Source organism: Prionailurus viverrinus, chromosome C2 (genome assembly GCF_022837055.1).
Source record: "Prionailurus viverrinus isolate Anna chromosome C2, UM_Priviv_1.0, whole genome shotgun sequence".
NCBI lineage: Eukaryota > Metazoa > Chordata > Mammalia > Carnivora > Felidae > Prionailurus > Prionailurus viverrinus.
This window is the reverse complement of record NC_062569.1, coordinates 15250611-15264768: the sequence shown is the minus strand read 5'-3', so window position 1 is coordinate 15264768 and position 14158 is coordinate 15250611. Positions and strand designations below refer to the sequence as shown.

Here is a 14158-nt window from a genome sequence, read left to right as displayed (position 1 = left end):
TTCATTCTGCCAAATAGACCTGATTGGCAAAGTCAGCTACAGCCTCCAAGATCCACCTCTTTTTAAAATTCCTTTAAAAGACCAACATACCAGCTAATCAACAATTAGATTAACTCCTTCTTGCTGGGTTGATGCTTGCCAGCACAAAGGATTTTTATTGCACAAGTGATTTGTTGACCAGGACTCAAATCCACTGATTTTATACACACGGTGACGGGGTAGGTACAATAGCAGGGACGGGAGTAGGGTCAACCACACAGTAGCCCCCAAATACTGAAAATATATATACTGTCTTTTTCAGCTACTGAATATATAATGCACTTAACTAAAGTTAATAAACAACATAATTATACACATATGTAGACACATGTGATAAGTAAATAACTATTACGTACCTGCAGAACTTAAATAAAATTTTTTCAAACACTAAAACTGGACCTGTGCTCCCCAATATTGTTAGAGGTTGCCCAGCAAACAACGAATAGGCAATCCCAGTTAATGATGCTCCAAAAAGAGACTCTATTGCACTCTGTTTAAGGAAAAAAGAAATGAATAGAAGTAATACATCATAAACATTATCTCTGACCTACTGAAACACACATAAGACATCTGAAAAATAAAAACACAAATCAAGTAGTTAAACACACAAAGCAGACACAACTTTTGATTCTTAAATTTCTACTTTAAATATGGACAATTACAAATACATCTCAAATACATAGGGAAAACTGCTTTGTTTTCATATTAAAAGTGAGCTTTTGCAATCAACCTTTCTACAGAACTCAGTATTGTGGGAGGCAGGAGGGAGGAGTAAATGGAAGAGAAGCCTAGATTCTAACTCTATCTATACGTATTTTATCTCTTAAGTCTGTAGGGAGTACAAATACACTTGTTATTGTGCATATTTTTATATGTCTGAAATAACTCATTAAAAAAATACGAAACATTAAATACTCGATATGGTGTGCTACAAGAAAAGACTCCTTCAGATAGGTAAGTCAGAAATTAACAACTGATCCTATCAGTCGCAAAATGATTTCTAAAGAGCAATTTCCACACGTTTCAAAGAAATTACTCTTATATGATAGGCTTAACCAACAGACATCAAAAATAAAATGCTTTTAACATAAAATAGATGGAATATCTCCTTTAAAAACTCAGCAACCATTCAATGAAGAAGTATGTGACTACTAAAGCTAGGTAAAAAAAAAAGGTAAAATAAGAAAATCAAAGACTCAAGAAAGTGTAAATCAAAGCTAGTACGTCAGCCTCTACCAATAGGACATCTTAACTCATTAGTTAATTAGATGATAAGGGGTACAGGCTATGCCACTAGACACAGGGGAGGGATCAGAAAGAAAAGAACAGTTCATCACTCACAACATCAAGATCAACTGGAATGCACTATCAAGAAAGGGGAAAGCCCATCATCGTTGGGAAAGGCAAGGAAAAGAAGCTCGTGAGAAGCACCCCGCCTGGACGTGGGAGGCAGCACAGCAGCAGAAGAGCAGGGCTTCAGAACCAGATTGGAGCAGACGACCCTTTACTGCCAGATGCTAAGCCACTGGCATTATTCAAACTTTTCGAGCCCAACCCTAGTCATTTTTCAGCAGGAGCGGTAAGAGCCGGGGGAACTTAATGAAGCGGTGTTTGAGAAAACACCTACCAGCCTACCAGCTGACACACAGAATGCACTCAATAAATGGCAGAGATTCTTATCAGCAGCAATAACAGCATCTTCCAAAATCAAAATCACAAAATAACAGTATGCAGTAAAAGTATTATTCAACTATTAGTATAAAATAGGACCAAACTCACATACATCGGCCAAAACAAAGGGCCCGTATTAACTGCTAAGCCACTATAAAATACTTGGTTCAATCAGAATACGCATATTTAGGAATGAACTGAAGCAGAGCTCAAGGCAAAGGAAAAAAATGTCTACAGGGTGTCGAGAGAGAGCAAAAAACCGAGAAGAGAAGCAAGCAGATGGCAAATAAAGAAATGCTAACTGGGGGCAAACAGGCACAGAATAATAGCTTCCCTTCCCAACATGGTGTTAAAAAGGCAGAACCTGTCGCAGGAAGCCCTTCCTTTCACCACTGTGTCCACCACTCCTCTCCCAAGCCCTTTACTGGCACATTCACTAGTTTCTTCACCCAGATCTAGTCTTATCCTCATTTGTAAATGGTTTTTATGTTCATTCTCAAGCAGAACGGTCTCTCTCCCTAAGAAACCAGAGCCCTACCACACTGCCTTCCTCTGGCCACAATCAGAAGCCTCCATCTTACCCACCAGAAGCCCTACCAGTGTCTTCCCTGTACCTCTCCACTGCACAGCAGTGACCGCTCCATGCTAATCTTTCTTCTTTCTCAGAGCCTCTAGTTTGGCTTTTGCAAACGTCCATCATCCTGATTCCTCTTTTCAAGTTCTGGTGGTGCTGTGTCTCATCTGCTGGGCCATTTTCCTCCGCAGTCTCATTCCTCCTCCGGTCCACAAACGTTAACTCCGTACTTTTCCCTCTCCCCTCACTATGAATGATCTCCCCTGTCACCGTCACCTATTCCCAACCTTTATTCTTGCTCCTTACAAACTTGCTCCACTGTACAAACTCTGGAACTGTACCTCCTACTTGACGTTCCGACAAAGCACCTGAAAACAAACGCATCATCTCTGTATCACTTTCCTCGGTAATACTCCGGATTTCCCACTGTGGTCCTTCCACCTGCTACAGCTTCCCCCTGATCTCATTCACATGTGCCACAGCACACCATGACGTATTCCCTAGGTACATGCTACCGTATCTTCTTGTCTTGTTAGGAGCCTTGAGGACAGAAGACACATGCTCATCTGACACTTGTCTATGTCCCCCCGATGCCTACAGCACCATCACAGGCACAGGGTACATTAAACAGCAGGATGAGAAAGGCAGGCAGTGCAGGAAAGTCCAAAAGCAAAGCGGCATTGTTTCCACGATGGTAACAGGTAAGACGCATTTCCAGGGGGACCAGCAGAGTTACATGTATATTTTGCAACAACGCATAAAAAGCAACTTATTAAAAACAGATTTCCTTGATAAAATGATTGAGGGGTAAAAGAATCTAAACAACCAAAAATAAATTGAGTTCAAAGGAAATTTTAGTTGTCAAATTTGTCTCACGTTCAGATCATGAAATAGTTTAACTGAATAATGATCAATTAGCTTCTGGCTATTTTTTTTCACCTTTTATCTGGAAAAAAATGAATTTCCTCCTAAGAGTAAATGTAATTAAATAAAATACACTTAAGAACTGCAAACCATCTCATTTAAATTCCATTAAAATTTAAGCAAACAAACAAAAAAGTCTTTTTCAACATTCTACAAGGCACTGGATACTCTTATGCCTCCCACAGCCCCTCATACAGCATTACCAAGAACAAAAAGTCATAAAAACTTTCATTTTAGTCATATCAAAATACGGATGCAGTTTTCAGTTACACTTTCCAATTAAAACGTTGGCTACTTTTACACAATTTTAGTAACAGCAAAATAAACAACACTAGAAATCCACCATTTTTCTACAACTTGCAAAGGCTACTTATCTAGTCTGGGCCTACCCACCAGGGCTGATGAGTTAACATTAATCCCAGGGCTCTAACTAATCCCATGATGCCTTACAGGATATGAAGTAGCCCCGCTGATAAATTCACCCACCCTGGACCCACCCAGAACCAGTTCAATTTGTCTCCCACCACCAACCCTTCCCCACACCCCACAACAAAGACAATACAAGCCTTTTACTCAGTTTATAAAACCATTCATCCAGCAGGCCAGGATCAACTTTGTTTTTTCTTTTTCTTGTTTTCTTTCTTTTTTTTTTCTTTTTTCTTTTTCTTTTTTTTTTTTTTTTTACCTCAACTGTGCATCTTCTCCTGCTCAAATGGCTTCCCCATGTTTTCCATAGCAATTACCCTTGGGGGAAGTCTGCTTTGGGACAGGTTAATCATGCTGTGGGTAGACTCTTCAAATAAAAGTAGGAATAGTGAGACAAATGCACACAGACACTTGCCTCTGAAGAGCTAAGAGCCTGGCCACTACCAATCTTTGTACTCACTATTCTGCCTTCTGTAGCTTCTCCAAGCAGCCCTCCAAAAGTGATTACAGGAGACATACAGGCACAGTATAGGAAAAGAATCGAGGCCAGGCACTGTAGACTTAATGCATCCTTGAAGTCACTCAAGAAAAAAGGTGCTTTCCTTTTGATGTCAAGTATCAAACCACCAAAAAGCCTAAATAGGTGAGATGAAACTCGTCAAACTGTACACTAGAGGCTTCTAGCTAGTTCAAACTAAATCTATGGGCTACATAAAACTGCTGGTGCCTAGTGTTTTGTCAACAGAAATTAATATCCTAGCTAAATCACGATATAAATTACAGAAGATACACTCATTTAATCTCATCCACTGACAGAGGAAAGGCAGATCTCATTACGTTAAAAGACACATAAACATCTGTATTTTATGGACTATATACTGAGAAGACTGCAGGCAAATGATTTTATATGAGTAAATGTAATTTCAGACACAAATGTACAAGAAAATATACAATAAAAATAAATAAAACCTAACAGTCCATTCAAGAAAATATGCATAAGCAATTCTATCAGTTAGTATCTACATTATAAATCTTAAAGGCAAGTGTCAGAAATACCAGGAAGGCAATTATAATATAAACCGTAAGTCCTCAGATACCCTTTACTATGAATCTAGTATGCTGTGCTTAGACTCAGTAGCGAATTGAGTAATTTTAATTACTTTTAAAATTACTACTTCAATCACATAAATATTTCTGGTCCAGGTAAAAAGCCTAAAAAATTAATGCAGGGTATTTAATTTACTGGATATGTACTCAAGTTCACGTGCATGTGGAGAAAACTAAGGTTTAAATTGGTAAATTTAAAATGTGTATTTGCACATCAGAGCCTTAGCATTTCAATGTAGGTGTTTTTTTGTTTTTTTTTTTTGTTTTTTTTTTTAATTTAACTTTTGGATACATCTAACTTGAAAGCACTCTACTAAAATATAAGCCTCAGTGAGGGGCAGGGACTTTTCCTTGTTCACTGCCATTATCACCAGTGTCTAGAACACTGCCCAGGACATAGTAGGTACTCAGTAAATAGTAACAAATCAATAATTCAAAAAGGTTTTGTGACTCATAAAACATACATTATGCAGAAAATACACCAAAAAAGTAATCTTAAGCTTTAAAATGTTTTGGATGTTTCAAGGTTTACCATTCTACCTTTTTAAAAGTTAATATTGCAAACTAAATACTAAATGCACATTGACAAGTTGACAGAAGTTACTGTGTAAATAATCTGACAGCGGGGGAAATCAACTTGCAATAAAAAAAGGTGTCAATAATCATGTCGAAAATGAAACCACATCATCAAATCAACAACTGATCAACAGTTTATATGAGGCTCTCATGTGACGGACCGTGAGATCAGTGGGGGCCTGACTTGGTAGTTCTCACTGACTAACCCGATCTCAGCCTGAAGTCCGAGGAAGTAACAGTAACTGCTAGTGTTCGGGGATACTTGCAGAGACTAATATTTAGATCATGAACAAATTGTGTGTTCAAGTTTCTCTAAATTTTATGTTCAGTATGCCAGTTGTTCTTTTTCTCTGATAGCGTCCTTTAGGCATATGTCATCAATACCCCTAATAATGTGGCTGTTATCAAGTATCCTGATGTCTTAAACAAATATGGAAGGTTCAAAATCTTAGTTTCACAGCCACCACCCATGGACAACAGTATCAATATCCACATGCTTTTTTCTACAGTATGGAAATACCGTAACATTTCTCTATTCTACAAAATATTTTCAGACAATGTTCGCACCTAGCAATATTTCTATTTTTTATTCCCAAAATTAACACCTTCAACAGTTTTTCTAACTAGGTTTCCAGGGATCATTACCATGGTTTCACTAGCTTTGCTGTCTCATTTTACACTATCTCATGATACAATGTTCACTTAAGAGTTTTAAATCTATGTACACACACACAAACTATTGGTTGTAATTCCTCTCTGTTCCCATAATTCTGTAACTTTATACGGAGAATTTTAATAGCACTCCACACCTTCTTCAAGAACCTTCTGAATGGGTAATGTAAATTACACTATATTCTATGTAACTGCTCAATATTCTTATCGTATGGGCCATAATATTTTCATTTTAAGTTAAAGGCTGATATAAAGAATCCAAGCATCTACTAGTAAAATTAGTTTTAAATAATTTTCCTCAACAAAATACACTTATATAATGATGCATTTTAAACATAGAAAAAAAAAAAAAACACTGTACAAGATTAACTTCCATATACTTGCAAAGAAAAAGACTTTTTATGCCTTCTTCATCAAATCAACCCCTAGTCCTCAAAAGACACCCACACTGAATCAGTATTTGTACCCACCGTCCGGTCCTTTGCAGCTCAGGCCCGGCATGATGACCGGCCTCGTTAGGTGTCTCAGCCGAGCTGGGGGCAGATCCATTGGGAAATACAGGAATCTTCCTCTTTTCCTGAATTTCACAAAAAACACATTTTCAGAATTCTGTTTTCAAAAAGTTCAGATGGCACTCCTGAATTAGAGGGAACAGGAGATCTTATATTGATTGCATTATCCAATCAATACCCTTGGAAATAATGATACCTCATATAAACGTCCACTTGAAATGAACTGCACATTAGAACAGTTATGTAATATTTGTCTCTATTAACATTTCAACTTTATGACTGATTGGCTTTTTATATTTTGTATCCTAAACCAAATATACTATATACAACACATTCATACCCACCATCTCAAACTGTCACTCAGTAATAGGAAAATAAATATCCAACAGCATCTCTCTAACCAGAATATTTAAAATATTGCTCATACTAATGAAAAATACACTTTATGTTAATAAAAAAGTAAATGCCATTTTCCTTTTACCACAATACTTCCCCGAAGATGAAAGTAGCACAAGAGTTGTCTTTTAAAAGCACGTTTTCATAAAAATCAATTTCCTATTACATTTTATTATTACTAATTCAAGACTTGCGTGAGTGATAAAGGCTCCCCCTCCCTTCACTTGAAGACCAAGGAAGTAACTTCTAATCTGTTACCTCCAGAGGTCAGCGGTCAATGGGCTGTGCGTGACACAGCTGTGAGAAGGAAAGAAGGACAGGGGAAGGGTGTCCATCCCAGGAGATCCCCTTGGTCAAAAACCCTGGGTGAGCTACAAACTTACACTACTTGGTTTATATGTTCGACATTTATAGCGTAGCAAGACTTATCTATAATCATAGGATTAGCGCTTGAAAATGTCAAAATTAAAACTAAATTACACTTTAGCTCAAAGGGGAAAGAAGAGTACAAAACTACAGAATTCCTAAAAAACAAAAGAAATGGAAAACACTACATAACACAATCCATGGGATATAACAAAACCATCATTCAAGAAAATTGAGCATTTATATTAAGAAAAACAAAAGGATACAAATATATGAATTAAACATCCAGCTCAGGAAATATGAAAACAGATTCTTCCCTGAAGTGAAAGTAATGAAATGAAACCACTAAAAGCAGAAACGGAGTTAGAAAACAAAACGCTTCTTTAAAAAAGGAGAACTGAAACAAGCTGTAAAAGCTGCTCTATTTCAGAAACAGGATAAACCATTAGCTAACACACAGTAAAAGATATGACAAGGAGGCAGCTTCAAACTGAAGGAAATTTTGTACACACACACACACACACACACACACACACACACACGTACGTACATACACCACCCTATGCAAATAAATTAAAAACCTTAAAGAAATGGCTAATACAAAGGAACGCATAATTTCCCCAAAACTGAAACCAGAAAAACAGGAAACAGGCAATTTTCTAGGAAAATATAATACTGACCCCAGAAAACAGAGAAAGCTTACACAAACCAATCACTGCAGAAGAAACAAGCAAGTTGTAAAGTCCACCATACAACAAAATACTCAGGCTCAGAAAATTTTCCAAAGGAATTCTTCCAGACTTTTAGAACCAAATTACTCTAGCTATTTAAAGTTTTAAAAAAACAGGGAAGGGAAAATTTACAGATATGAAATAAATAGAAGAAAGATATGAAAGCCAGAAGACTGCACAAAAAACTACGGACCAATCTACTTACAGTGATGCAAACAACTTAAAATATTAGATGTAGGCGACCAGCATTCTGAAGCCAAATTTGGGTTCATTCAATGCAAGAGTGTTTTCAAATTAAAGAATCTATTAATATGGTCTACCACAATAAATGATCAAAGGTCATACAATCATCTCCAGAGATACTACAAAGCCATTTGAAAAATTTAACATCCACTTACATTAAAAATTTCAATGAAACAGACTTTAATTGGATTCTTTCTGAGCATGATAAAATGTGTATTTTGGCTTCAATGTCAGTAACTTAATGAAAGAAACATTAGGGACACTAACTACAATTGGGAACAAATTAAGAAATGCCCATTTAAAGTCAACTGCCACTCAACATTACTAGAGATTTCAGCCAATACAATCAGACAACAGAAAATACACTAGAGCTGTAAGGAGAAAAGGAGAGATCAAAATATCTTACTGCAGATGACATGGCTGAAAAACTATTACATACAATGAAAGAACTCAGAAAGGGAGGAGAATAAAAAAGAAATACTCAGTAACAAAGAGCCTTTATATATAAAAGTAACAAAGTGAAGATATAACAGAACAAAACCTCATTTACAATACAGACCTTGAAGATAAAATGCTCAGAATACATTCACCAAGTATATAAAGTGTAGATAAAGGAGAATTTTATGGCATTCCTTAAGGACACAGAAACTAACTTGAAATCGGAAAACAAGTAGGGGGAAACATACCATGTTCTTGAATGACTCAATGTTAAAAGATGTCAACTCTCCCTCAGTTCATTTACAAATTTAACTGCCAAAACAGTTTTTTAGAAATCAGGTTTTAGCTCTGGAAATTAAAAGCTCATTTTAAAGCTTACATAGAAAAATAAATATACAAAGACAGCCAAGAAAATTCAGGAAAGCAAGAGTAACAGAAGGGTCAAGAATGAATCTAGACCTACTGGATATTAAAATATGCCAAAAAGCCTCAGAAATTAAAGTATGGAATTGGTCCATGAACAGAGAGACCAATGGAATGGAAAAGAAATTCCAGAAGGACTTGAAAGCAAAGGGAAATTTACAAAATGATAAGGCAACAACACCAATCAAGGGGAGTAATGCTCAACTTTTTAATAAACTGGAACAAACTGGCAGCAATGTAGGTAAAAGATAAAGCTAGATGCATATTCCACATGATACACCACGATAAACTCCAAAGGATCAACAAATGATTTAAATGTTAGGAAAAGGTGTGGTTTTTGTGTGTTTCGGGAGCAGGGGGGTTGCAATGAACAAAATATATCCAGGAATATTCGATTTCACTAATTATAGCAATGTAAATGAAAACCACTTTAAAATACCTGACATAGTAGGATAAAGATTCCTATCCACCTGACAAGTATCCAAAAGTTTGATAACACGCTGTTAGCGAGGCTGTAGGGAAAGAGGCATTCATCACTGTGGGTGTCCAAAACAGCACAACCCAGTAAGAAGGGATTCTGGTAATATCTACTAAAATTATAAAAAGGTTCCACGTGAGCCAGCAATCCTATTTCTGGGAACCGACACTACAGATACACCTGCACAAGACTAAATTGGCATACAAATATTGTGGTACGGCTTAGAAAAGGAAAAGACTGAAGACAACCTGAGCCCAGAAACAGCATAAACTATAGTATATCCATAAATGAAATTAAACAGAGCTGTGAGAAAAATAAGACATATTTCTGTGATGTCTTCTGATCCACATCTCCAGGATATACTGTTATACTAAAAAAAAAGCAAGGTGCAGAACAGGACATGTGGTATGTTGGTAAGAAAGGAGGAAACAGGGCTATATTTGCATCCCCTTGGACTGAATACAAACTAGAAGGACAATGATGCTCCATGGGAGGTAGGTACAGGGGTAAGAAGGTAAAGGGAACATGACAGGGACACAACCGCTCTGAGTGTACCCGTTTATACAGTTTTGATTTGTGAATCATAAAAATGTATAACCTATCCAAAGATATTTTAACTAGGACAAAGCAACTCACAGGGTTGTGTGCAATCTTACCTGAGAAGGAACACTTTTTGGTGGCTCTATGCGTATGGAAGGGTCCCACTCTCCTGGAGGTAGGACAGTTACTTGATCTAAAAATTCATCAATTCCAGATAAGAGGTCGTTTCTGTCTTTTGCTTTATAGGCTACATCATGAAAAATCTACAGAAAAAAAAAATTGAGTGAAAGGATTTTAAAGAAGAAAGAAAATTCTACATATAGTAAACCTACTCTAGATATTACAAGTAAATCTGAAACAAAGGTAATTACCTAAACTCTTATCCCAGGCAGGTCTCCATTCCACCCAGGGAAACAACCATAAAAAGTAACCCACTAACTGCATTATCAGATGAATTAATAACAATCAACCAACAAAAGAAAAGAGTGATGCATTAAGACGGAACAACTTTTTTAAAAAGAGTATTCTGGATGAGAAATGGTTACTAGTCATTACAGAATAAAATAATACTGTAGCATGTCATTTCGATTTCTATGACATTTTAGGGTCATTTATCCTAAGAAATGAGCATGGATCTGCAAAATATTTTACTTAAAAAGTCAGGTACTTGATCACTTATATTTACTGTCTGCCTACCATTTGCTGGGCACAATTTTAAGCACGGTGGATAGTGCACTGGACATGGATAAGGCAAAGTCCCTGCATTCAGAACTCTTTTTTTTCCCCAGGAGGAAAGACAGCAAAACAAGTAATTACCTAAGTATGTAACTGCAAGTAATAATAAATACTCTGATAAAAATAAAGCAGCGTTAAGGAAAGAAAATTGATGGAGAAGAAAAGGGTGACCGAGGAAGGTCTAAGAGGAAGTAACACTCTAGGAGAAATCTGAATGAAATGAGACAAAAACCATGCAAATGGTGGGATGGGATGATGGAAGGACACTTGGGCAAAGGGAAGAGCAACTGTATTTGTTCAGAGGCAGAAATGAGCATAAATCATCAGAACTAATAGGAAGCTAATGTGGCCAGAAAAAAAATGGGGGAGGAAGGGTGAGTAGTGGTAGTAGGATAAAAGTTTCAAGAAATATGCGGAGGCTTGATCAGGGAAACCCTTTGAAGACAATGGTCAAGAATTAAATATAAACATACATATATAGCAAGATACATCTGGATATTAACGATATATTCAAATCTGCATGTTATTAGCAGTGTAGAGGAAAATACTGTAAGAGAAAGATCCATAAAGTCCATGTTAATTGCCAAAGAAAAAAGGGTGAGAGCGTCCAAGCCAGAGAAATGGCCGTGGAGATGGAAAGGAGATGGCAGACTAAATGCAAAACACATTGAGGTAAATCAGTAGAATCTGGTGACTAAGTGGTTGAGACAGGGCAGAGAAAGGAGGTCAGGTTCAGATATGTGGAATTTCAGATGCTTTAGGGACATAAGGCAGACATGTCTAACACCTGATTACAAAACTCTCCCCCAAAGAGAAACAAAAGTCCTGGTCAATATAGGCCAAGCTCAATGAAGGGGTTCAAAAATGGGAGCGAGAAATTATGGAGAAAAAAAGCAGGAAAAGGGGAAAAGACAAAGTCCTGAGCAAAACCCAAATAAATGATATCCTGAAATTCAAGATGGAGAAAATTTCAAGAAGGTAGTCAATAATCTCAGATGAGGAGGGGCTGGGGGACAAAGAGTATCCAGTGATCTTGACAGAAAGGTCTTGAAGATCCTACCAAAGGTAAATGGTTGAAGAGTGAATAAAAGAGTACAAACAGCAAGGACAATTTTTTAAGCTTCACTATGAACAAAAAGAGAACTGTAATTGACATATATGTTTTACATTCAGTGTCCATTTCGAAAGGATTGAAATTCCACTTCAAAGGGATTTTATATTATATACCACGTAAACAGTGTCCACCTCATAGGGCATTTTAATTACCTCATCTGTCATGAGAGTGGCTATTGATCTTCCAATTTCATGGTACTGTGGTGCCTTGCCTGCTGGACCCAGTAACAGAAACAAAAACCTAAAGAAACATTAAAATACACAGACTTAAATACAATTTTCCATCCCCGCACACCAATCACCAGAAAAAAAAAAATGACAACAACTCTACTCACACTAAAGCAGATGTCAAAACTAGGCAAGGCACTCATAAACTTTCTACCGACCTCCTGCTCCCCATCCTCCTTACGGTAAACGAGTGATTCAAGAATTGAGTGTTCTACATTACAAGTTCCCATTCCCTTTACCCTTTTGAATTTGAGTAAATAATTTGATCTAATCTGTACTGAAAAAAAGGTAAATGAGTAAATTGAGTAAATACCAATCCTATTAAATACTTACAAGTAAGGTTTGCCTAGTAAATTCAGTGTGTACAAATAAACAGTCACAACCCCTCAAACCACAGTCTGGAGAAAGACTCTAATGAGTAAATAAGGGACTATGGAAAGAAAAATAATTTTTATGTATAGCTCCACAAATTTAACATCAAACCTCACATTTTATTTATTTATTGGTAAGTGTCTAAATAAAAAAGCATTTAGCTGCCTACCACATCCTCATGAACACCACAGTAAAATATTAATATTCACACTTGTCCAAATTGGAAGCATTCACCTTCTTGCTTTATGAGAATTTAAGTGTGAATCTATGGAATTATTTTTTCTCACTTACCTTAACACTGCACCACTAATGCAACTCAGGAAAGCATACTAAAAATAGGCACACGTATTCCAATCAAATGGCAATTAGTTCTTCATATTTAATATTATATGAATGATTTTTTAAAGATTTTAAAAATTACTCTTATTTACAATTAAGTTTATAATTAAATCAGTTAACTAACAAACTGATCATCCTCTATAACACAACTTGCTAATTCTTATGGATATTCCCCCTTTTTAAATTACATATATTGAACAGAAAATTTTGGTCAGGTCAGAACAAAGCATTTTGCTTAATTCAGAGGTACTTATCAATCATCAATGAGGAAGTAATCATATCCTCATTCTATAAATGAAAAATTAAGTCAGACTTGACCTTTCCGGATTCAACTCCATTCTGACTCCACAGGGCATAATACATCTGTCTGAACCTGAGCCATTGTCTTTTAAACCAAAGCTCCTAAAACACCAAACTTCTTATAAAGGTACAAATGCTAAGTATTATTTTTTAAATGTTTATTTATTTATTTTGAGAAAGAGAGAGACAGAGTGCAGGGGAGGCGCACAGAGAGAGTATCCCAAGCAGGCTCCCCACTGTCAGCCCAGAGCCCGACACAGGCCTCGATCTCACGACCTGAGATCACGACCCGAACTGCAATCAAAAGTCGGACACCTAACCGACTGAGCCACCCAGGCGCCCCCAGCTAAGTATTTTTCAAAGGATGCTTTCTTTTTGTTTTTGTTTTTTTTTTTAATTCCAGAAAGAAAGAGAACTCTTTTATGCTCTACTAGTCAAAGCATCCAGTGCAATGAAAATATTAATTAAAGTAAGCTTTTATCCCTTTTATCAATAGACAAAACTTTTCAGATTTTGGACATGCTGAGAACATTACCTGGTAGGAACAGGGACCTCAGTCAACCCCGAGAGGAGAACAGCAGGGGCCAGTCTCACAAATGCAATTATAGGTCTTTCCAAAAAGTCTACTTCTCCCACCAGAACATTGGATGCCTCGGCTCCTGAAGGAATTTTTCTCATGAAATTCATATCAACCTATTGACAAATAAATAATAATTAAAAATCAAATCTGCATGGCATTTATAACTCTATTTTGAGGGAAATAAGAAAGAAAAACAATGCTTTCAAGACTACTATTTGCTAATCAAAACTGGTGATCTAATGGATAAACACCAAAATCCCCACCCATGTAAAGAATGGAGTAGACAAATACAAAAAAGCAAGCAAAACACATCTATCAAACAATGCTCCCAACCGTTTTAATTGTCATAATCTTTACTACTTCAGAGATCTAAGT

General features: G+C 36.6%; 1 protein-coding gene across 5 annotated transcripts in view; it reads right to left on the bottom strand.

Annotated features, from left to right (window-relative positions):
• The window catches only part of SLC4A7 (solute carrier family 4 member 7), a 111712-nt gene that overhangs the window by 30651 nt on the left and 66903 nt on the right, over positions 1 to 14158 (bottom strand). For all 5 annotated transcript variants that reach the window (XM_047874227.1, XM_047874226.1, XM_047874225.1 and 2 more), the window contains 6 exons: positions 13739 to 13896; positions 12118 to 12205; positions 10233 to 10379; positions 6460 to 6566; positions 4095 to 4269; positions 396 to 529 (listed from right to left, as the gene is read on the bottom strand). In XM_047874227.1, the coding sequence (XP_047730183.1) occupies positions 396 to 529; positions 4095 to 4269; positions 6460 to 6566; positions 10233 to 10379; positions 12118 to 12205; positions 13739 to 13896 (809 nt within the window). The remainder of the gene's footprint in view (positions 1 to 395; positions 530 to 4094; positions 4270 to 6459; positions 6567 to 10232; positions 10380 to 12117; positions 12206 to 13738; positions 13897 to 14158) is intronic.